The sequence below is a fragment of the Oncorhynchus clarkii genome, chromosome 33 (assembly GCF_045791955.1).
Source record: "Oncorhynchus clarkii lewisi isolate Uvic-CL-2024 chromosome 33, UVic_Ocla_1.0, whole genome shotgun sequence".
Taxonomy (NCBI): domain Eukaryota; kingdom Metazoa; phylum Chordata; class Actinopteri; order Salmoniformes; family Salmonidae; genus Oncorhynchus; species Oncorhynchus clarkii.
In genome coordinates, this window is record NC_092179.1 from 9,449,105 (window position 1) to 9,471,744 (window position 22,640).

The 22,640-nt window shown below is 43.1% G+C and overlaps 1 protein-coding gene across 1 annotated transcript in view; it reads right to left on the reverse strand.

Moving 5' to 3' along the window:
* Nucleotides 1-22,640, reverse strand: part of LOC139393260 (ras-related and estrogen-regulated growth inhibitor) — a 38,172-nt gene that overhangs the window by 11,547 nt on the left and 3,985 nt on the right. The window contains exon 2 of the mRNA XM_071141741.1: nucleotides 21,074-21,247. Within this exon, the coding sequence (XP_070997842.1) occupies nucleotides 21,074-21,134 (61 nt within the window). The 5' untranslated portion in view covers nucleotides 21,135-21,247. The remainder of the gene's footprint in view (nucleotides 1-21,073; nucleotides 21,248-22,640) is intronic.

Sequence of the window (22,640 nt, forward strand, 5' to 3'; positions counted from 1 at the left end):
CCGTGAAGAGGGCACGACAAAGCCTATTCCCCATCGTGAGACTGAAAAGACTGCACCATTGAGAGCATCACTGCCTGGTATGGAAACTGCTCGGCCTCCGACCGCAAGGCACTACAGAGGGTAGTGCGTACGGCCCAGTACTTCACTGGGGCCAAACTTCCTGTCATCCAGGACCTCTATACCAGGCGGTGTCAGAGGAAAGCCCTAAAGCCACCCTAGTCATAGACTGTTCTCTCTGCTACCGCATGGCAAGCGGTACCGGAGCACCAAGTCTAGGTCCAAAAGGCTTTTTAACATTCTCTACCCCCAAGCCATAAGACTCCTGAACAGCTCATCAAAAGGCTACCCAGACCCCTCTTTTATGCTGCTACTACTCTCTGTTCATTTAACTCTACCTACATGTACATACAGTGCCTTGCGAAAGTATTCGGCCCCCTTGAACTTTGCGACCTTTTGCAATATTTCAGGCTTCAAACATAAAGATATAAAACTGTATTTTTTGTGAAGAATCAACAACAAGTGGGACATAATCATGAAGTGGAACGACATTTATTGGATATTTCAAACTTTTTTAACAAATCAAAAACTGAAAAATTGGGCGTGCAAAATTATTATTATTTAAAATAGTGAATATTAGAGTCTCTGGCTCCGGTATTGTTTAAAAAAGAGTACCTGGTAAGAACACATTTTTAAACACGGGTACTGTTGAGTGGAACAAACTACCACAGCAAATCAAAACCATACCAACCATAACCCCCTTTAAGAAGCATGTCAAAAGCTAGCTAATGTGTGAACAGTATAACCTTTTAATTTGTCTGTATCTCTGTAATGTGTCTATGTAATTGTATATGTATCTATGTGGAAAATAGGAACACAACGGAAATTAGTCCCCAACTTTATTGTGCAATCCCAGTCACTTTTAAGCTGTGTACTGTGTGTATATATATATATATATATATATATATATATATATATATATATATATATATATATTTATTTTGACAAATATCATTTCCCCCTAGCTGATCATTGTCTGCAGCCTGCTCTGATCGTAGTGTACGCCTAATGAAACAGGCAGGGAGAGTGAGCTTGTCTGTAGTGGTCGGCAAACCCTCAACCTTCTGGCCCGTATCCCTGCGAGGCATCGACTGTGCCACAAAAGCATGCTGAAGAGGCAAAGTCGATATCCACATTTCTAAACGTTGCTACAGTTGTTGTTATTTGTGGTCGTAAACATTATTATGACTTAATTCTATGAGGAGGGAGGGTGTTCAATGTTTTTTACAGTACAAGGGGAGGGTGAAAATATGTTTCATGTTGGGGAGGGGGGCGCATTTCTTTTTTTACGACGCCTTCAACTGTCCCTCATTTATTCCATTTGCCTCCTCTTGACAACGCTTCGCTCCAACGTTTTGCTTGAAATTTGCATAAAGTAGAGCAGAGCTGAACCTTTTTCTACCGCTCCACTAGCAGGGCTCTCGCCGCTCACCTTCCCACAATCCCCTGCACATTTCTCTGCATGCCCTTGTTGAAAATTAATGGGGGCAGAAATTCTCCTGCCAAATTCGTTGGTAGTGAAAACCCACTGTAAGGCGAAGGTCTCAAGAGTTCAATGGGAGAATGGCGGCAGGCGGTACAATGCAAGTAGTTTTGCAAGCGCCACGGTTCGTGATGCTCACTCCAGCTATTAAATTAGCTGTAGTCTTGAGTGGCCGCCACACATTGTTGACCAATGTGCAGAGTTCCTCTTGTCAAACAAACAATGCTTTAACGACAACATTCGAGCTGACAACCACAGGGACTACTGGTCTCTCCACACGGTAGGTGAATTTTCTCGTGGTTCTATTGCCGTTTACTGCGGGCCTGTAAGTGCCTTTAGACTCATGACCGAGTGACGCCACCTCACTGTGCAGAACTGCAAACCTCTCCACACGGTAGGTGAATTTTCATCGTGGTTCTATTGCCGTTTACTGCGGGTCTGTAAGTGTCTTTAGACTCATGACCGAGTGACGCCACCTCACTGTGCAGAACTGCAAACCTGGCTTACTGCAGTCTGATTTGCATTAAACAGGCCACACGCTCCCACTGTGCTTCCTCGCTGATACCGTTATCTATCCCCGGTAATTTAGCGTCACACACCAACGTGTAATCCAATTAAGACTGGGAGAAACCAGAGCTCGCTCTGTGTGGTCTGTCTGCCGGTAGCCATACCCACTGGAACTCTGCGGTGGGTGGGCCCATGGTTTCCTTTCTCCTCTCCTTTCCTTTCCCTTGCCTGGGCCTCACTCGAGCCCTCATTAGCGTTTCAGACCAAACGACAGGTACAAACAGGCTTTTCCCCTCGCTTTTCCATTAGCCCCCAAAAAGCCTAACTTGTAATCCAGGGCACCCACCCGTGGTCCCGCCAGCACAGAGCCACAGAATCTCATAATGTACTGTACATGGAGAAAGGTTACAAAGCCCTGCATTATTCAGGATCTGATCTCACCCCTACCAGGCACTCAATCAGATCCCAATGCCCTCAGTTGCATAGTGACGAAGCAAAGTCTTGAAATATTGCTTGGATATGTACATCTACTCAGGCACTCCCATCCACAGCCAACAGGTTGCATTGTTGCTAGCATGATGTTGCTGTTGCTGAGGCATTAAAGGGTTGTTTGTTCTGTATGTATCTGCGTGCCTTGCATCACTTGCCTCCCTCCCAGGTTGTGATTTATTGTGTAAGTGGCACTGCTCTTCTCTCTGTGGCTGTCTTGTGCCTGAGTGACTTCAAATAGGCCCAGATGGCCTACTTGAGTCTCAGAGGGTATCGGTTTCCTCCTGTCAAGCGACAGAGCCCCTGCTTTTGAAAGGGGGATAATAGAAAGGCTATTATGTTGAGGTTGAGTGTCGCCGACACGCTTCTTTTAGCCCCTATAACTAAACTAGGAGTCAGTTATTTTGACCTACGAATGATTATTTGATGTTTGTAGATGGTTAGTTACTTGAATATTAGGTTTCACAGTTTGTCATTTCACGGGCATGAATTGTGGGACACTTTTGACTGACCATTTATTTAATTTAAATATTTTCACTCCATTCCAAACTAAATTGTCCTCTCATTAGTTTCATCATGTTGAAGACAGTAAACAATCAACACATTACCAGTTGGGGCGATTGTGTTACAGAAAGCAACACCGAAGCTTCTGACAAAGCCTTCCTTCATTAGTGAAAGCGCAGCCACAATGTGCCACGATGTAATACATCTACTGTATGTTTCACAAGAACTCTCAACGGTCACGTAATTGAGTGGTTCTTCACTAAATTGGGCTTTTCAATACCTGGTTCGACTTACTTCGGCTCTGCTTGGAAGCAACACATTTTGCCACTGATGTGGTTAAGGTAAACTCAAACAGCAGCTAGAGTCATGCCGCTAGAGTCATGCAGCTAGCAATCAACGCAGAGCACAAGATCATTTGTCATTTTAAAACAGCAGGTAGCCAGAGATGTCCAACTAGGCTACAGACACATTCTTCTTCTCTTGTTCGCCTGAAATTCCCCGGGGAGCGTCTAGGTCAAAGTAATTGTGCCTTTTAGCACTTGGGATTCCAGGTAGAAAGAACAAGCAATGGAGTGTGAAGACTTGTTCGAGGTAAGATACAATATCTGAAGTCCGTACTGTTCAAATTTAACCTGACTCAAAATGCTCCAAAGGCTTCGGATGAATTCCTAGAAAAGTAGAGCTTTTACAGACAGTGTGCTTCCATTAGAGCGCCTTTCAAAGCAAGAGTGTGTCACTGTAAATGTCTCTTATCAGTCCTAGTCTAAAACCACAAGCTTAATGAAAAACATGGTGCAGGGCTCAAAAACACAATAATGGCTACTCCGCTCTTTTCCTGCCAGGCTGTGATTCAGTAGATGATAAAGCTCTTATAAACCTGCATTTTATTAGCACAGGCCAAGGGGAGAAGAGCTTAATCCTCCCCATCTGAATGTTGCGGCGGCTGCTACACAATATCTAGTCACTATTAGTCCGACAACACTGACTACTAGATCAATAGCCGCTGAGGAGCGAGGACTGTGGACTGTTACATCTGGGCTGTCGTTAAGATCAATGGCTGAGCCTTGGGAAAGAAGAAGATCAGGGCAGATTTCACAATAAAACTGAAAAACAAAACAAGCCCAGACTTGTTCGAGAATTCACCCAACATGTAGTCTCGGGGCAGTGATCAAAAAAGAAATGACCAGTTTTTATAACATGGGCCTAAGCGTCAGAGTAGGAGTGCTAGGATAAAGGTCCCCTCTGTCCCATGTAATCTTATTCATTATCATCTAAAAGGCTAAACTGATCGTAGATCAGCACTCCTACTCCACGGGCCCAAGACAAACAGAGAGAGGAGGACCTTTAAGTTTAAGTGTGCTGTCCCGTGTCAACATAGCAACCATGGGAAGTGATTAGCTACAGGTTCCTTTTGTCTCGGGTTGAACTAATTGCCTTTGTAACATCAGAGGGAGAATGTTCATCTCATAACAAACAAAGCAGAAGCAATTAGCAGCTCCCAAGACTTTGTTCTAGACCAGTGCCAGTGTTACTTATTGAACAGGTCCCTATTGATTCAACCACAGCCACCAAACAGACACCCCACAGCCCCGGGGTTCCAGCTCTGTTTAAAAATATATATATATATATTTTTAACCTTTATTTAACTAGGCAAGTCAGTTAAGAACAAATTCTTATTTACAATGACGGCCTAGGAACGGTGGGTTAACTGCCTTGTCTGGTGGGTAGTCTACACTAGCTTGGTTTATTAACAAGCCTGGTTTTACCAGGCTAAGCCTCCACAGTATAAGTATTTATAATTCATTTCGCCCCTCTGTGTTTGAGATGAATCTTTCATTCAGTTCTTGATGTTTTAGGACTACAGAGCTGTCATGCTTGTTGCAGGTCCACTTGGGACACTGCTTTCTCAGGGTTTACATTAACTGGCCTGGCGCTGAGATCCAATCAAAGTGGAAGTAAGTCATTAACTGGAGTGACTGTTTGGGTAGTTTTAATAGCATTCCTCTACACAGCATCCAATATATATATATATCCTATAATTAACTCCTCCAGAAAATAGACAATGTTCCTCAGCTATATAAAACCCACATCAAATGTGTTCAGCAATCTCAAAATGTATGCGGTCACAACCATGGAAACAAATGTATTCTTTAGCACTACTGATGACTGTATGGAATGTGAAAAATAAAACTCACTGGCTACGGTGCAGGTCCAATGCGTCATGCACCCCCCCCCCCCCCCCCCCCCCCGTGACATTCCATCCGCCTCTCATGTGACAAATGGATTTCTAGATCAATTATGGCTAGGGTTGCATGTAGGCCGGGCCCCATAGATCTTACAGCGATCCCCATGACGATTGATTGCTGTTGTCCAGCAGATCTGCCCTACAGAGGAACCAGAGCTGGTGGAAATCAAATAACTGTCGATTTAGTACGAGGTGTAACAGAGGAGGTGTGCTTTTTCATACACACTTGTTCTCCCATTGTCCAATCCCATCGCACCAGTCGTCGGTCTTTGACAGTACGTGCAGTGCCAAAAGTCGGTTTGAGTTGGAATAGCCCGTTCATCAAATATGATCTGAAGAAAGTGCTGTCTTACTCTTGAGAAACTGCCTGTAGCTACAATTACTTATTTCAGAGAAAAAGAGCAAAAATTACGATTTATCTAAGTGTGTTCTGGCAAATATAGACTGGGCTCATTCAATTTGATCCTCTAAGAACTTACAAACCTAATGCCCACTGTGCGGATGATGATTACAACTACAGTATGCGAGCAGGCGTGTCACCAGCTTTACGGGAAATATATGGTATGGAATGTAAAGGTAGAATTCAACTGTACAGGATACTGTAGAAATATTCCAATATGCGGTCTCGTAGTACGTCTCAAGTTCATTTATCCTTTGAATAACACAAACCTGTACACTACCATTAAACACTGCATGTTTATGCTTCTATTTATAACACTTTGTGTTGTCTGCCTCTTTATATGCAGCTTGAGCTAAATGTAGCAGGCATTTTAACAAGGTGGATATAGTGAACTGGACTGACCTTTATATTGTAAAGAGCAGTTGGAAATCCATTAGTGGCACTCAAGGCTTGTTTCTTTATTCAATAGACAAATGATACTGTAATTGTGGGTAAATGGGCAACACACAGAGATACGCACAGCGATACAGTGACAGCTCGAGTTAGCAAGCCTTTCCGACATCATAGACTGCAGGAGTCGGGACCGACTCGAGCCATGCTGCAAAAAAAATACTTCCTGTGAACACGAGGTCATCGCTCTGTGTCAGTCTCAGCGTCCAGCGGAAGCTTTCCCAGAGCCCCTTTCACCGCCAGACGCTCTCTTGGGCATGTTTGTGTTTCCTGGGTAACAAGGCTCTCCAGAGACATTGGTAAACAAGATTTGTAGGGACATCAACTACAGCGTTGCTAGATAAACGGAAATTGATACGCCAAGGGAACTTATAAAGTCAAGAGCCTCATCGGACAGAGACATGGCTGACTTCCACGACAGTCTACATCTTCGCCAAATGTCGTTGGCAGCGACAATGATGGTTTGTAGCCCTAGTAAGAAGATCCTGGTTCGGATTATTTTGTAAATCATTATTGCCAATTAACTGTAGTGGCCCTAGCTAGAGTTGTATTTGCATGAGTCAACACTTTTCTTTCCAGGACCTCTCTGCTCATCAGTGGGTATCATGTCCCTGGTTTCGTGATAAGAACGTGTACACTATAACTAATAGGGGCCCAAACAAATATAATGACAATGTGCAAATCCCCAAACAGTCAAACTCCAAAGAGATGAGAAATTAGGGTAGGTGATTGATATTTGATTAATCTCTCATTTCATACCATGCTAAATTAGTAGGCTTAATATTTACAGAAGAAGTGCCAATCCTATCAAGTGCAAACAACACACATTTGTTCATTACTAATTTGAGCTACAGTATGTCTCGCTGAGTGACGCACTGCCTTCTCTGCCATTTCCCCAGACTCTGAAACCAATCATCTTCCAAAAACAGAGCTAATAAATGACCTCTGTTACTCCAAAGCGCTGCACAATCTCACAACACTAAGATAAGCAAATCCTTCCTTTCATTTAAAACCATCATGAATCACAGCATGTCCCCCCTGAAAGCTGCAGCTGGGGAAAATTAATACTACCCTTTAAATACCTGTGTGAGCAGCCTGCCTCCAAAACTGGCACATCATGTAAATGCTGTGTTTGTTTACACACACCAGTGATGTGCAGTCAGGGTGTGTGTATAATCTAAAATATCAACAAAAAATGTTTTTGTTATCTAATGATGTTCTGTATGCCTCAAATCCCAAAATGTGCTAAAACTACATCAAAACCTCATAAAGGCGCCAGGGTATTCATGCCTTCCTTCACATCCATTCAAATCGTTGACGCGTGCGGCCGTTCCTGACATATTCTGCACGTGCGTATTGCCTAAACATGGTGTGTGGGTAAGCTTTGGCCGTGCCTACATACTTTTCCGCTCGCGTCCCTTGAACTGAACAAAGCTGGATAGCTAGCAAAAAAACACCTGACAAATGGACACTATACTGCACCTCAAACTATTTTCCAAGTTGGATTTCTTAGGAAAGCTATATATAATTCGGAGACGGAGACCAACACCTACGCTTCCTGACCTTCATCGGAGGAAGGGACAGAAAAATCATCCAATCGAACGCACCACACTCGGCCTGACAGACACGGCAACCCGGAGCAGGCAGTCGATCACAGAGGAGAGGAATGTTTTACAACATTTTGGACAACAGTGTTCGAATGAAAGCCAGATCATTTTTGAAAAAACTTTTTTGGACATGTTCTTCAATGGGAGGATAGTCAATGACGAAAGTTTGGCTCTCTATCAACTGCAATCAGAACCTGACCAGTCTAGAAAATATGGCTTATACTGTGTGTACTGTAATAGAGCAGGCGTACACTATAGATAGATATACACTACCTCTGTACTTTTCCGTAGACAGTCTGAGGTCACAGAAGAGGCAAAGATAAATCGTGCTATCTCTGCAATAGCTGGTGATTAGGCCTCAGGCTAAATCATTCCTGTTTGATCACAGCATGTAGACCTATTAAAGAAGTGCTTAATGCACAGAATGATGTTAATGTTTAGCCACGGGACATGAAAAATAACCATGCACTCTATTCAACCTGATACACCTCATCCCTTATTGTAGCATATACTGTATATCCTTAAATGGGTGTGTAATTACTCACTTGTTCAGTCAAATAGAACTCAGATTCTTTCAATACTCCTTCATGGGCCTAAAGGACCATGGAGGTCAATGGAGATTGCTTTTGATTGTATTAAAACAGGTCGCTGTATAGGAAAGCTCTCACGTTTACTTTGAATGACTGGGAGATCCCCCGAAGGAGGGTCTGACCAGTGTCGCTCAACTTTGTACCTGTTCCAGCTCTTTATTACCATACAAACAATGGGGGCATGAGAAAAAGAGCCTTTCACTCCTGGCCCCTACGGCAACGTAAAGTAGGACACTTGGGAGAGTACGATTTCTCCCTTTTCTAAGGGCGCAAAAGGACCAAAACCCGGGATATTGTCGGTTTTGGGAAGGACGTAATGTTTCTGATACTCCATTGAATCTCTAATCTGGCCAATGAACAATGGGGTTCGACTCGTATTCACCCTGGCTAACGTTTGTCCCAGGTGATTAAGTACACATGATTTGACATTGTGTGAAATATTTGAGACGCATGAGTTGATCGGCGTTTGAATATTACCTGTGACACGGAGGTTACTAAACAGATGACTTCACAGGAAATGGATGGCAAGGAATGCAATTGTTTATTTATTTAAAAAATACTTGAGCTTAGATATACATTTTTGAACACTTAAAGAGAGAATACCGAAAAACAAAGTGGGTGTTCTACTGCTCATTCTACTGCTCAACTATTCCTAACTTTAACCAGATGTTTAGCCAAAAATAACCCTACTACGGATGATGCATAATTGCATAATCCTATGATTTTGTCTTGTGTTACACTGGACTTCAAATATTTCAGTTCTGCATTGTGTTACGGACAACACCTGGAAACATTTAGTGATGTATTAAATCAGCTTAAAACATTTATCCAGAGGAGAGATCTGAACAGATCTTTCTGTCTACTTAATGACAGCACCTAATGACAGAGTGTAATCTATAACCTAAAAGGGTTCTATGGCTGTCCCCATAGGAGAACCCTTTAAAGAACGTTTTTTTGGATTCAGCTAGAAGAACCCTTTTGGATCCAGGTACCCAAAAGAGTTCTACCTGGAAGCAAAAAGGGTTCTACTTATGGGGACAGAAAAAAGCCTTTTGGAACCCTTTTTTTTTTTTAGAGTGTATCATTAGAGTGTGTTGTGCCCACCTGAAGACAAGCATTAGAGTGTGTTGTGCCCACCTGAAGACAAGCATTAGAGTGTGTTGTGCCCACCTGAAGACAAGCATTAGAGTGTGTTGTGCCCACCTGAAGACAAGCATTAGAGTGTGTTGTGCCCACCTGAAGACAAGCATTAGAGTGTGTTGTGTCCACCTGAAGACAAGCATTAGAGTGTGTTGTGCCCACCTGAAGACAAGCATTAGAGTGTGTTGTGTCCACCTGAAGACAAGCATTAGAGTGTGTTGTGTCCACCTGAAGACAAGCATTAGAGTGTGTTGTGCCCACCTGAAGACAAGCATTAGAGTGTGTTGTGCCCACCTGAAGACAAGCATTAGAGTGTGTTGTGCCCACCTGAAGACAAGCATTAGAGTGTGTTGTGGCCACCTGAAGACAAGCATTAGAGTGTGTTGTGGCCACCTGAAGACAAGCATTAGAGTGTGTTGTGTCCACCTGAAGACAAGCATTAGAGTGTGTTGTGCCCACCTGAAGACAAGCATTAGAGTGTGTTGTGCCCACCTGAAGACAAGCATTAGAGTGTGTTGTGCCCACCTGAAGACAAGCATTAGAGTGTGTTGTGCCCACCTGAAGACAAGCATTAGAGTGTGTTGTGGCCACCTGAAGACAAGCATTAGAGTGTGTTGTGTCCACCTGAAGACAAGCATTAGAGTGTGTTGTGCCCACCTGAAGACAAGCATTAGAGTGTGTTGTGCCCACCTGAAGACAAGCATTAGAGTGTGTTGTGCCCACCTGAAGACAAGCATTAGAGTGTGTTGTGCCCACTTGAAGACAAGCATTAGAGTGTGTGTAGTGTGTTATTGAGAGGGTGGACAGATCCACTTAGGAACTCAGCCATTCACAGCCACTCAATTTGCCAAAAGCGTGCCACAGGAAAACAAATACATTTACTCGAGCGTTTCCTCACAAGCCCTGCGTCTTTAAAAAGCAAAAGAAAGCAACAAGAAAATGCTTAATAGATCCACCATTACATTTTAAAAGCCGTTCTACTCTCCCGAGACACAGCAGGGAAGGCTGTTAAAAGGGAGCGAAATGCTAACGATGACTCACTCGCCACTAAGGAGACCAGCGGCATAGAGAACGCGTGACGAACTGGAGGCAAGCAAGGCGAGGGAGTGAGGAGTGGGTAGACCTACGTACATATGGACAAATAGTCTGAGAGAGCATTTTAGTGCATGGTCTAAAAAATAAATACATAAATAGATTAATAAATAAATAAATCATGTACAAAAAGCCCATCTTCCTGCGACGCAATTGCGCCAGAGAGAGAGCGAGAGAGAGAGAGAGAGAGAATAGGAGCGAGATGAGTGGGTTCAGTGGAAGTGTGTGTGAATGCTGAGGTAGACAGAAGAAAAGCAAGGTCTTTTGACAGCTCAAATAGATGTAAGCGCCGAGGACATCCTGTTCCACTGTGAGGTCAAAATGATGCTCTGGGGTGTAGATAATACGCTCAGAGAGAGAGAGAGAGAGCAAAAGGGAGGAAGGAAAGAGGAGAGGAGATGCGGTTGGAATTGTCGATGCAACATGTGTGACAATATGTGGCAAGCATACATATACTGTAAGCCTTGTTTATACCTGCTACTAACCCTTTGTCCTGATCTTGTCCACATTCTGATTGTGCTCACATTTTTTGGACAGGTGTAGACGATTAAAATACACATTGTGATCAGATCTTCCTAAGCAGGCAGACACGCACGCACCTGTATCACCTGGCCACACTTGCAGTATCTTCCCCCTCTCAGTTTCTTAACACTCCAGCACTGTATACAAACAACGCCCAACAGGCTGACTACCCTCATTTCGCCTGTCTAACCCGAAATCATTTCCCATCACTCCTCATTTACACTTCTTTTCTTTGGCCCATTTTCTCTCGCCAAATCAATCTCTTACCAGGACAAATGACGGATGGTAATGTTAGCTGGCCCGGCTCAGTCCCTTTACTTACCGAGGAGAAATAGGTGACAGAAGAAGCACTGACGGTCTGTGTCGAGTCATACAGTACAGTCTTCTGGTTTTACTTGCTTACCAAAGGAATAGCAGGATCCTGTTTCCTAAGATTTAGTCATATATTTTGTTTGAGCTTTCGCCAGCAGAAAGGCAATTTTGCAAGCCCTCGCGACACCTGTGAAGCTAAACAAGGAGCTACATAATGAATAACTGGCAATACAATGTCTTACGTTATTAATGGAGGGCCTTAACAACCCATAGCATGCGAATGACATCTTCATTCGCCTGCAAAGTATATCTAGCCTTACAGCATGTAACCTGAATATGAATCCCTCTGTCTGGAAGATAGGCTACTGTAGAATATTTACTCCCTGTTATGTGTCTATGCTACAAATCGCTATGGCTGTAAATCAACAGAACAGGAGTGGTGTGAGTGGGTCCGAAATGCCAGAACTTTCTATGAAATGTTTTTCACATTCTAAAAGCTTATGTAGCATTGTCTGTCTGAACTCAAGTTACCTGTGGAGTCAATCGATGTATCACATTTGTAGGACTACTGTAAATCTCAGTCCTTTGGCAACAACACTCCTTGAGATACAATTTACTTACAGTACTTAGTGCACTCTGTGTTTGTATGAACTGTGTAGGGTTTAGGTGTTTTGTGAGATAAAGTGCGATAAAGACCACTTGACCAAATGATGAAGCGATGGTTGGACATTAAAAACAAACATAAATAATGCATTCATTTGCTTTGTTTGTCAGGGTTCTGGAAAACACACCATTTAATAAACAGACCAGCTTACCAAATTCCCACATTTCCCATAACCACCCTCTGATCTCTTTTAGCCCCTAAATCTAAATGCCTAGATAACATACTGGATGCATAAGTCGCATAAACACACTACATGGATCAGCATTGCACTGTTTCTGTAGCTGTGCCAACACGTATGGGGTACATATCACTGAAAGCCTTGAAGGAACTTAGCTCGCCTCTCGATTTTAGAAGTATGCCCGAAACTTCTAATCACGCCTGTTTTTTTAAGAGACACCTGTAAACCTCTCCGAGGTTCTTATCTCAGGAATGAAAATTCCAGCAATGATTGGTAATTAGTGCACCTGTGCAGTGGAATAATGTCCATGATGAATCACAGCTTATTACCCACTGTGCCATCCTAAATATAATGAGGGTATTCCAAACAGCATGCAAACCGGTCCACACTTTCTTGTAGGTTCTTGCACAGGGCTGTTCAGTGCACACCAAAGAGCTATTGGTAGGGCTGTGGCCGTCATTACATTTTGTCAGCCAGAGATTGTCAAGCAAATCACTGCCGGTCTCATGGTAATTGACCATTAATTAACTAACATAAACACATTTAGCATCTCCTGGCTTCCACTGATGCAGACCTTAGGAACCTCTACATTTTAAAGAGTCAAATCAAATCAAAATACAATCAAATGTTATTAGTCACATGCGCAGAATACAACAGGCATTACCTTATAGTGAAATGCTTACTTACGAGCCCCTAACCGACAGTGCAGTTAAAAAAAATATGGATAAGAATAAGAGATAAAAGTAACACGTAATTAAAGAGGAGCAGTAAGAAATAACAATATATACAGGGGGGTGCCGGTACAGAGTCAATGTGCGGGGGCACCGGTTAGTTGAGGTAGTATGTACATGTAGGTAGAGTTAATTAAAGTGACTATGCATCGATGACAACAGAGTGGCAGTGTTGTGGAGAGGGGGGGGGGGGGGGGGGGGGGGGCAATGTGAATAGTCTGGGTAGCCATTTGACTAGATGTTCAGGAGTCTTATGGCTTTGGGGTAGAAGCTATTTAGAAGCCTCTTGGGCCTAGACTTGGCACTCCGGTGTCGCTTGCCGTGCGGTAGCAGAGAGAACAGTCTATGACTAGGGTGTCTGGAGTCTTTGACAATTTTCTGACACCGCCTGGTATAGAGGTCCTGGATGGCAGGAAGCTTGGCCCCAGTGATGTACTGGGCCTTTCGCACTACCCTCTGTAGTGCCATGTGATCGGAGGCCGAGCAGTTGCCATACCAGGCGGTGCTGCAACCAGTAATCTAATAAATCTATTGAATATAGCCTACACCATCACAATAAATCCATTATTTATTTTAGACAGGTCTAAAGAAACATGATACAAAGAAAATGCAGTCTATTTCAGCCTACTCTTGAGTTGTCCCTGATCTGGGTATGCCATATGGCTGTGGTCTACACTAGTTAATTTAGCAGACAAGATTAGTTTAGAATTCTGTGGCATTATTTTTATGTTATTTTATAGTTTGAAGAATACAATTGAACATAGCTGAATAAAATAGAAAGGATATTTTCTCCAAATGGTTTCAGAGGGAGTGTGTACATGCAGCTATTCTGTGTTGAGCGGTGAACAAATAAACGGGTCCTCCTATATGCTTAATTTATTTATGCAAGTTTAGTTGTTATACAAATGTCGGGCTATATGTTTAGATTTTTATGACATTCTAAGGCTACATGACGAGACTCTAATGATGATTTGAAAAAAGTTGCATGAAAGGCATGAGCTCTGCTTTGTTTCTTGCGCAGGCTGCACACACTTCATCAGTCTCTCATTCACAATTTGACAACTAAACCCATGATAATACTCTCACCAGGCCTCGAATTTCCCGGCGGCATCCCTCTTGTGTGGCCATAATGCCCTTTAAAAAAAAAATCCAGGCCTTTTGCAGCCAAAGTGGCCGTTGTGCCCTTGGGCTGAATATAATAATTATTACATGATTCCATATGTGTTATTTCATAGTTTTGATGTCTTCACTATTATTCTACAATGTATAAAATAGTCAAAAATTAAGAAAAACCCTTGAAGTGTGTCCAAACTTTTGACTGGTACTGTATGTATGTGTGTTAGAAGGACATGTCATGAAGACCTGTGGGGGGTCCTGTTCCCAGAATGTCGTAAAAAAAATCTGACTACAACAAAATAACACACACTCAGTGCTGAGCAACAGACTGACTGTGTGGTCTATAATATAACCACCTAAAATATGGTGAGCGTTCATCTTCGGGGCAGCAATACCTGCCAGTTTCTTTGTTTTCCAAAGGCCCAACTCCTCATCCTTGCCCTTTCGATGTGAAAGACTGTTTACATATATATCTCTTATACAAGACACTTGCATTAAGCTGATTCATGGTCTCCTTGAGGTGTTGGGTTGGAAACCATAAACAGCAATATTTCTGGGCTGAGAGGAGAAGAGGAGAGCAGCGAGCAGGAGACTTCATTATTGTTATCTTTTCTTCTCCATTAGGCAGGGATGGAGGGAGCGGAGGGAGAGAGAGGCAGGATGTTCGGGGGGCTAGCCGACGGGCCCTTTTATGGGGCCACATTTCGCACTCAATAAACCTTGTTTCCACTTTATTTGGACTCCCCCAAAAAACACACCACGCTGCCGGAGCCACGCTGACACCTCACATCACACAAGAGTGTGTGTGTGTGTGTGTGTGTGTGTGTGTGTGTGTGTGTGTGTGTGTGTGTGTGTGTGTGTGTGCCAGTTTGTGTGATTGCCAGTGTGTGTGTGTTTGACAAATAGCATCTCCAGACTCCAGCATCTCTCCAATGAGTCAATATACCAAAGTCTGAGAAGTCCTGGAACAGACTCCATCCACACAGTCTGTCAATATACTCTGTTGCTTTATTAGACCTTGGTCTATGTGTGTCTAAGGAAGTCAAGACATCTTTCCTACCAATCAAAACTAAGTCTCACGAACACACAGAGTTCTCAAGCCAAGAAATGTCCCTTGCCATTCCCTGAACCAACCAATCAGGGATAGACAATACTTAAACCCGGGTCTTACCAACCAATCCAAACCGACCAAGTCTCACAAACATGTACACACACCGTCCTTTTCAAGCCAAGAAACTTCCCTTTCCTGAACCAACCAATCTTCTGTTTATCATAGTAAATGTTTTCTGCTGGCCAACAATCCAGTGATTGTGCATGTGTAACTTTAATATGCAGTCACGCTCCCATTCCCTTACAGAAATAGTGCCCATTAATATCATCCTGTCTCCAGGAAACCAAGAAGGAAAAGGAGGTGATGCTGACAGTCTGAAAGTCACCACGGAAAACATTAATCTATTGGAAACAGAGGCAGAAGACGTACTGTGCACTCCAATGTAAGGAGATTCCTTTTGAGGAAGGGGGCGATAGGTTTGCACTGAAGCCAGAATGTTTTTGTGCCAACTCATACTGCAATAACTCTAATAAAGTACCTTATGAAGGCCTCTCGAGTGATGCAGTGGTTTAAGGCACTAAATCGCAGTGCTAGCTGTGCCACTAGAGATTCTAGGTTCAAGTCCAGGCATTGTCGCAGCCAGCCGCGACCGGGAGACCCATGGGGCGGCGCACAATTGGCCCAGCGTCGACCGGGTTAGGATTTGGTTTGGCCGGCAGGGATGTCCTTGTCCCATCGCGCACTAGCGACTCCTGTGGTGGGCTGGGGGCAGTGCACGCTCACATGGTCGCCTGGCGCACAGTGTTTCCTCCGACACATTGGTGCGGCTGGCTTCCGGGTTAAGTGGGCATTGTGTCAACAAGCACTGTGGCTTAAAAAATAAACATCCATATAGTCTGTGGGATGTGTGTAACTGTGTATGTCATCCTGACTAACGTCATCATAAACAGACATATAGTCTGTGGGATGTGTGTAACTGTGTATGTCATCCTGACTAACGTCATCATAAACAGCCATATAGTCTGTGGGATGTGTGTAACTGTGTATGTCATCCTGACTAACGTCATCATAAACAGACATATAGTCTGTGGGATGTGTGTAACTGTGTATGTCATCCTGACTAACGTCATCATAAACAGACATATAGTCTGTGGGATGTGTGTAACTGTGTATGTCATCCTGACTAACGTCATCATAAACAGACATATAGTCTGTGGGATGTGTGTAACTGTGTATGTCATCCTGACTAACGTCATCATAAACAGCCATATAGTCTGTGGGATGTGTGTAACTGTGTATGTCATCCTGACTAACGTCATCATAAACAGCCATATAGTCTGTGGGATGTGTGTAACTGTGTATGTCATCCTGACTAACGTCATCATAAACAGCCATATAGTCTGTGGGATGTGTGTAACTGTGTATGTCATCCTGACTAACGTCATCATAAACAGCCATATAGTCTGTGGGATGTGTGTAACTGTGTATGTCATCCTGACTAACGTCATCATAAACAGCCATATTTGTGAGCCCTGAACGAGGTTTGAGTAATCTGATGTTATGTACCACATCGAGAATCTATGTTACTTATTGAAGAGACAAGATGAATCATCCCCTTGCAAATGTGGTAATATTTATCATATTTACATGTATTATTAACTGGGTGGTTCGAGCACTGAATGCTGATTGGCTGACGGCTGTGGTATACCAGACCGTATACCAAGGGTATGACAAAACATAGATTTTTATTGCCCTAATTACGTTGGTAACTAGGCTGTATCACAACCGGACGTGATTGGGTGTCCCATAGGGTGGCGCACAATTGGCCCAGCGTCGTCCGTGTTAGGGTCTGGCCGGGGTAGGCCAACATTGTAAATAAGAATTGGTTCTTAACTGACTTGCCCAGTTAAATAAAGGTTAAATAAATAAATAAAATTTAAAAAAAGTAGAATAATGGCCTACTGCACGTTCTACTCTAACCCTAAAATCCTTAATGCAAGTGTCAATTTGCAATTAAGCTCCGGGTCTTAGCTTCCGGAAAACACCGCAGTGGTTCTGTCAGGTTAAACCTGGCTATCGATAAATTCTCCGAAAGCAATCACACCCACCTTCTCTCTGACTCAAACGCTCTCCTTATCCACTAATAACCCCTGTCTTTCTGAATGTAAGTAAGCCGATATGGTTGAAAAACATAACACGTATATTTGACATCGGAATCTGGCCAATCAATGGCCAAGTGCCATTGTTTCGTCATATTCCTTTCACTAGGCAGTAACTTTCTCTTGTAATTGACGTTGGAGGCGGCTGTCACCAATTTAAAGCTGTCATCCGCAAACTGTTTGGTCAAAGACGTCAGTTTGAGAGTTGCAACGGCTGGACTTCTGAGAACCACACTGATCCGTCTGACCTCTTCTTTCAAGTTTGGATGGAATCTTCAAATGAAAATGTTGTACAAACTGGTGCCTGATACGCCACAAAGCTGCTAGCCTAAACGTCTCCTCGCCCCCAATTTCCTCAGACTTTTATCAGTACACTCTGTGCTGGAGAGCAGTACGTCTCTCTCATTTATTGTGTTGAGAGTCATGTGGTTTTGAACATTTGTTTCTGCGAGCCATGATCAGATGTAAATCTCTTGTGCACATGTCTAATTCATCAGGTTAGCAATGGCAACAAGAACGTCACAGGACAGGGCTACTCAACGACTACTTCAGGAGGTCCAGTGACACAAATTTCCCTCGGTGGCAAAGGTCCGGATGGATATCGCTCTTTATTGGCACTGTGGTACAGCGTAGTAACAAACAGAGTCGTCTACAGCGTTACGAAACATGTTGCTATGTAAAATGTGCATTAAATACATGAAATGAGACGATAAAACGAATTACAACTTCTTTATTTTGAATGTAAACATGCGCATCATTGCTGAAGAACAAAAATGGTTGCACAGTTGTCTAAGCACTGTGAACCATTGTACATGGGCCTTGAATGATTAAATAATACTTACATGTAACACACTGCATGTTTTCTGGAGAACTGAAGATAATCATCTGAATGATCAGAAAGTCACTGTGGGCCATGCAATATTCATGTGTATGCCACTCTGGGCCTGGCTCTTGCATCAATGAGAGAAATTGTGCTTTCTGTCTCCTGCCAATGCTTTGAACTTTGGCACAAATGGTGTGCGGGCAACTCAGATAACGTTGCAGGTGTTCATCGGTGAGCCCGGTGTGGTATTTGTTTAAAAAAAATAAAGTTCATTGTGGAGAAGGCTGATTCACAGCTGTATGTGGAGCCAAACATGGTCAGGATGTGTAGTGCCAGTTTCTTGAGAACATGGACATCAGCTGCAGGCACCGGCTTTCCCCCAGAAAGTAACAGGGTCACAACCACCAGCCTGCTCCTTCAAAGACACATTTTATTGCAGCGCAATCAACTCCATTTTGTCGTTTTGCAACATCTACCCATCTGATTTGTTTTGCTTATCTGACAACGTTGTCACATTTGTGACCATGAAGGGGTTCTGGATGAGCAGCAGCAGTTCTCTTCCAACAGTGAGTCATCAAAGCTCCAATTTCTCCCGGAAAGCCCGGACTGCTGTTATCATATCACACACTGTGTTGTTCTGTCCCTGCAGCTTAACATGGTTGATTAAGGTGTGATGTGATGTCTGTCAAAAATGCAACTGTTTCCATCTTTTCCTCATCTTCCAAAAACTCAGGAAACTGGGTTGCCTTATCACTCTTTTGCGCTGATAAGAAAGGCTTTGATTTCCTCCCGAATGGCCCAAAAGCATTCCAAAACCCTGCCTTCACTGAGCAATATGATATTGTTGTGCAAAACTGGCATTGGCCTCTGTTAGAAAGCCTCGTAGCAGGCGGTGTTATCGGGATGATGTTGCTCTCAAAAGTTTCATCATCGTTGTCATGACCTCAGAATACTCTTTTCCCAGACTGGCACACAGCACAGATTGATGGGTGATGCAGTGGTATAATGTCAGGTTTAGGGTGGTCCTTTTTCAAACGTGCAAACAGTCCCCTCTCTTTTCCTATCAAGGCGGGAGCTCCGTCTGTACTGATAGAGACCACTGACTTCAGATCTCTCCCCCTTTTTGTCAGCATCCCTTATGGGGTATCGTGTGTGTGTGTGTGTGTGTGTGTTTCTAGATTTGTTAAGCCCAACAGCTCCTCACAGGATTCCTTCTTCGTTTCATTATACAATCTGACAAACACCAGAAGCTGGGCATTATCAGTATTATCTGTTGATTCATCCACAGCTAATGAAATGCATGATGCATTCTGAATGGCCTCATCCAAGTTATGAAGTTAATAAATCTTCAGCTAAAATGTCATTCTCCTCATTGGTGTGGAACGGTGACGGTGGGATCTGTTTGATCTTTTCTCTGAGCTCATCTTTTTGTTTTAGCTTCAAGCAAGGTGTCAGCAACTTCATGCATGCATTCTTTAACCAAATAAGCTCAGAATTTTGTTGTTGTTGTGTTTTTACAAAACCCAGGCTATCCTCAGTGAACACTCCCAATAAATGTAGTTGGGCTGTCAGGGAATTGACAAGGACTTTGAGTTGGTTAACCTTGTTTGTTCTCACCTCCGTGGTTAGGGTATACACTGGATCGATATTACTATGCAACATTGGCACTTTTCACGAGGGCTACGGACTCAATGCATATCAGGCACATTGGTTTTGTGCTGGTGGTGGGAAGAATTACGTTTTGTCTACACGTCTTTGGAAATACTGTTTTCGGCGAAAATGTGTATAAAAAAATAATTTAAAAAAAAGCCATATTACTAAAGATACTTGTAACTAAGCTCCTATCTGCGTTATTAACAGTTAAACCGCGGTCAAATTCTTCTGTTTCTGTCTGCCTGCTTGTCCCGAGGTTCCGTAGCCTCATGTATTTGCATATAACCTCGCGATTGGAATAGACGGGGGGCACTGGTAGAGGTGAGCGTTGCGTCGAGAGAGAACGAGAGGTTGCTGAGTTAGAGAGGCCGCGGCACCCGGTGTGATTTTTGAAAGCGGTCTAAAAATGATGTATTTACTTTTATATAACTAAATGAGATGTTGTTCGGTCCGTATTGACCCTTCTCTGGGTCTGGACCACGACCACGCTCTGTCATAGTTGGATGATGTGTGTATAGTCTTGCAAGGTACAGGGCTGGGCTGTAAAACGCGTACTTCCCTTTTATAGAAGTGGTACTCCTTATTCCACATGACCTATTAGTGGTTAATAACACGTGTCCATTGCGAAGTACATCCTGTTGCCTGCCTGTACAGTGTACAATACTATATGGGTTATCATGGAAAACAGTCCCTGATTTGACCTTCACAGACATCAGTGTTACATAATGGGATGATTAAACATGGATAACATTCAAAGAAATATTTTCAAACGCCATGGAGAGCAATCGGTCTTCATTTGTGCCGTGCAAGAGACATATGCTCTTCATTATCTTGTTAGCTACTGCAGACATCGTCCTAAACAGCATACTACATATGGTGCCCCGTTTGCCATGTGCATTAGTCTATACAGGAGCGTTCAGGCAGTTTGCAACGGTGATTCAGAATGTGTTGAATTGGCTTGGGTAAAGTAAGGGTACTTCAGACCAGAACAACAATCAGCGGTTATTTTAGTAGATTGTTTCTAGTGTAAACATCACTGAAACATGGGAACTAAAACAAATACTGCTCTTCTAACAAAAATAAGCCCACAAGCCATAGCTCACTGATGCACTCCAATAGATGAACAAAGACAAAGACACAAACATGGAAAGACAGACAGCCGGAAGACAGACAGAGAGAAACAGACAGAAAATCGTGTAGACAGTCCAACAGATAGGCATTAGGCACATACACATACTGTGCTGTACAGCGAACGGACAGGCAGGGAGGCAGGCAAGCAGACAGATAGCGGTCCTCCTACCTGATTTACCCACTCCTGCTCTTCCGAAAACGGCCAGCTTCACCTCAGGGCTCTTCGCCATGGCAGCAGGTAGTGACCGGAACCAGAACGGACCAATCACAGAGCTGATAGATCGCACAGCGTGTTCCGGGATCAGCGACCCATCCTCAGTTCAAGACACGGGAGCTGGGATGTCTGGGAAAGCAAACCATCAAATACGGCTTTAAGGCTTTAATATGAAACAGCTTGTCACAAATCAACTTAGATGTACACTACCGGTCAAAAGTTTTAGAACACCATTCAAGGGTTTTTCTTTTCTACACTGTAGAATAACAGTGAAGACATCACAACTATGAAATAACACATATGGAATCATGCAGTAACCAAAAAAATGTTAACAAAAAAAAATATATATATATTTTATATTTGAGATTCTTCAAATAGCCACCCTTTGCCTTGATGACAGCTTTGCACACTCTTGGCATTTTCTCAACCAGCTTCATGATTCACCTGGAATTTAAATTAACAGGTGTGCCTTCTTGAAAGTTAATTTGTGGAATTTCTTTCCTTCTTAATTCGTTTGAGCCAATCAGTTGTGATGTGACAAAGTAGGGGGTATACAGAAGATAGCCCTATTTGGTAAAAGACCATGTCCATATTATGGCAAGAACAGCTCAAATAAGCAAAGAGAAACGACAGTCCATCACTACTTTAAGATGTGAAGGTCAGTCAATGCTGAACATTTCAAGAACTTTTAACGTTTCTTCAAGTGCAGTCGCAAAAACCATCAAGCGCTATGATGAAACTGGCTCTCATTAGGACCGCCACAGGAATGGAAGAGCCACAGTTACCTCTGCTGCAGAGGATAAGGTCATTACAGTTACCAGCCTCAGAAATTGCAGCCCAAATAAATGCTTCACAGAGTTCAAGTAACAGACACATCTCAACATCAACCGTTCAGAGGAGACTGACTGAATTAGGCCTTCATGGTTGAATTGCTGCAAAGAAACCACTACATGATTCCATATGTGTTATGTCATAGTTTTGATGTCTTCACTATTATTCTACAATGTAGAAAATCGTAAAGAATAAAGAAAAACCCTTGGATGAGTAGGTGTTCTCAAACTTTTGACCGGTAGTTTATTTCCTGCTGGGATCTGAAGCTATGTGAAATGACAGACGAGAAGCCTATAATATACAATTCCCAAGGCAGTGAGTCGTAAAAATGGAAAAGGCACGCGATTCGTGGTTGTCCGGTTTATGTGGGATGAGGTCTCTGGATCCGAGAAAAGCATGTTTATGTCTAATGCAGGAAATAAATGTATAATGGGTATAAGTGTTATATTCTCTGTAGTTTTCTTCGTAATGAGAAATCAGGTGTAATGTACTTTGAGGCTGTCAAATGGCTGTCAATGGTGTGCTAATTTAAAGACCCTCAATGCGCTGTAAGCCATTTTGGCTCAGGGGAACAGGTGGCTGCAGGTCTTTCTGGCCATCCTCGTGCTGACAGGCAGTTCATCATTCTGATAATCTCTTATTATATAAAAGGAGCTCCATATCACTGGGGAGGGAGAGGCAATGTGAACCT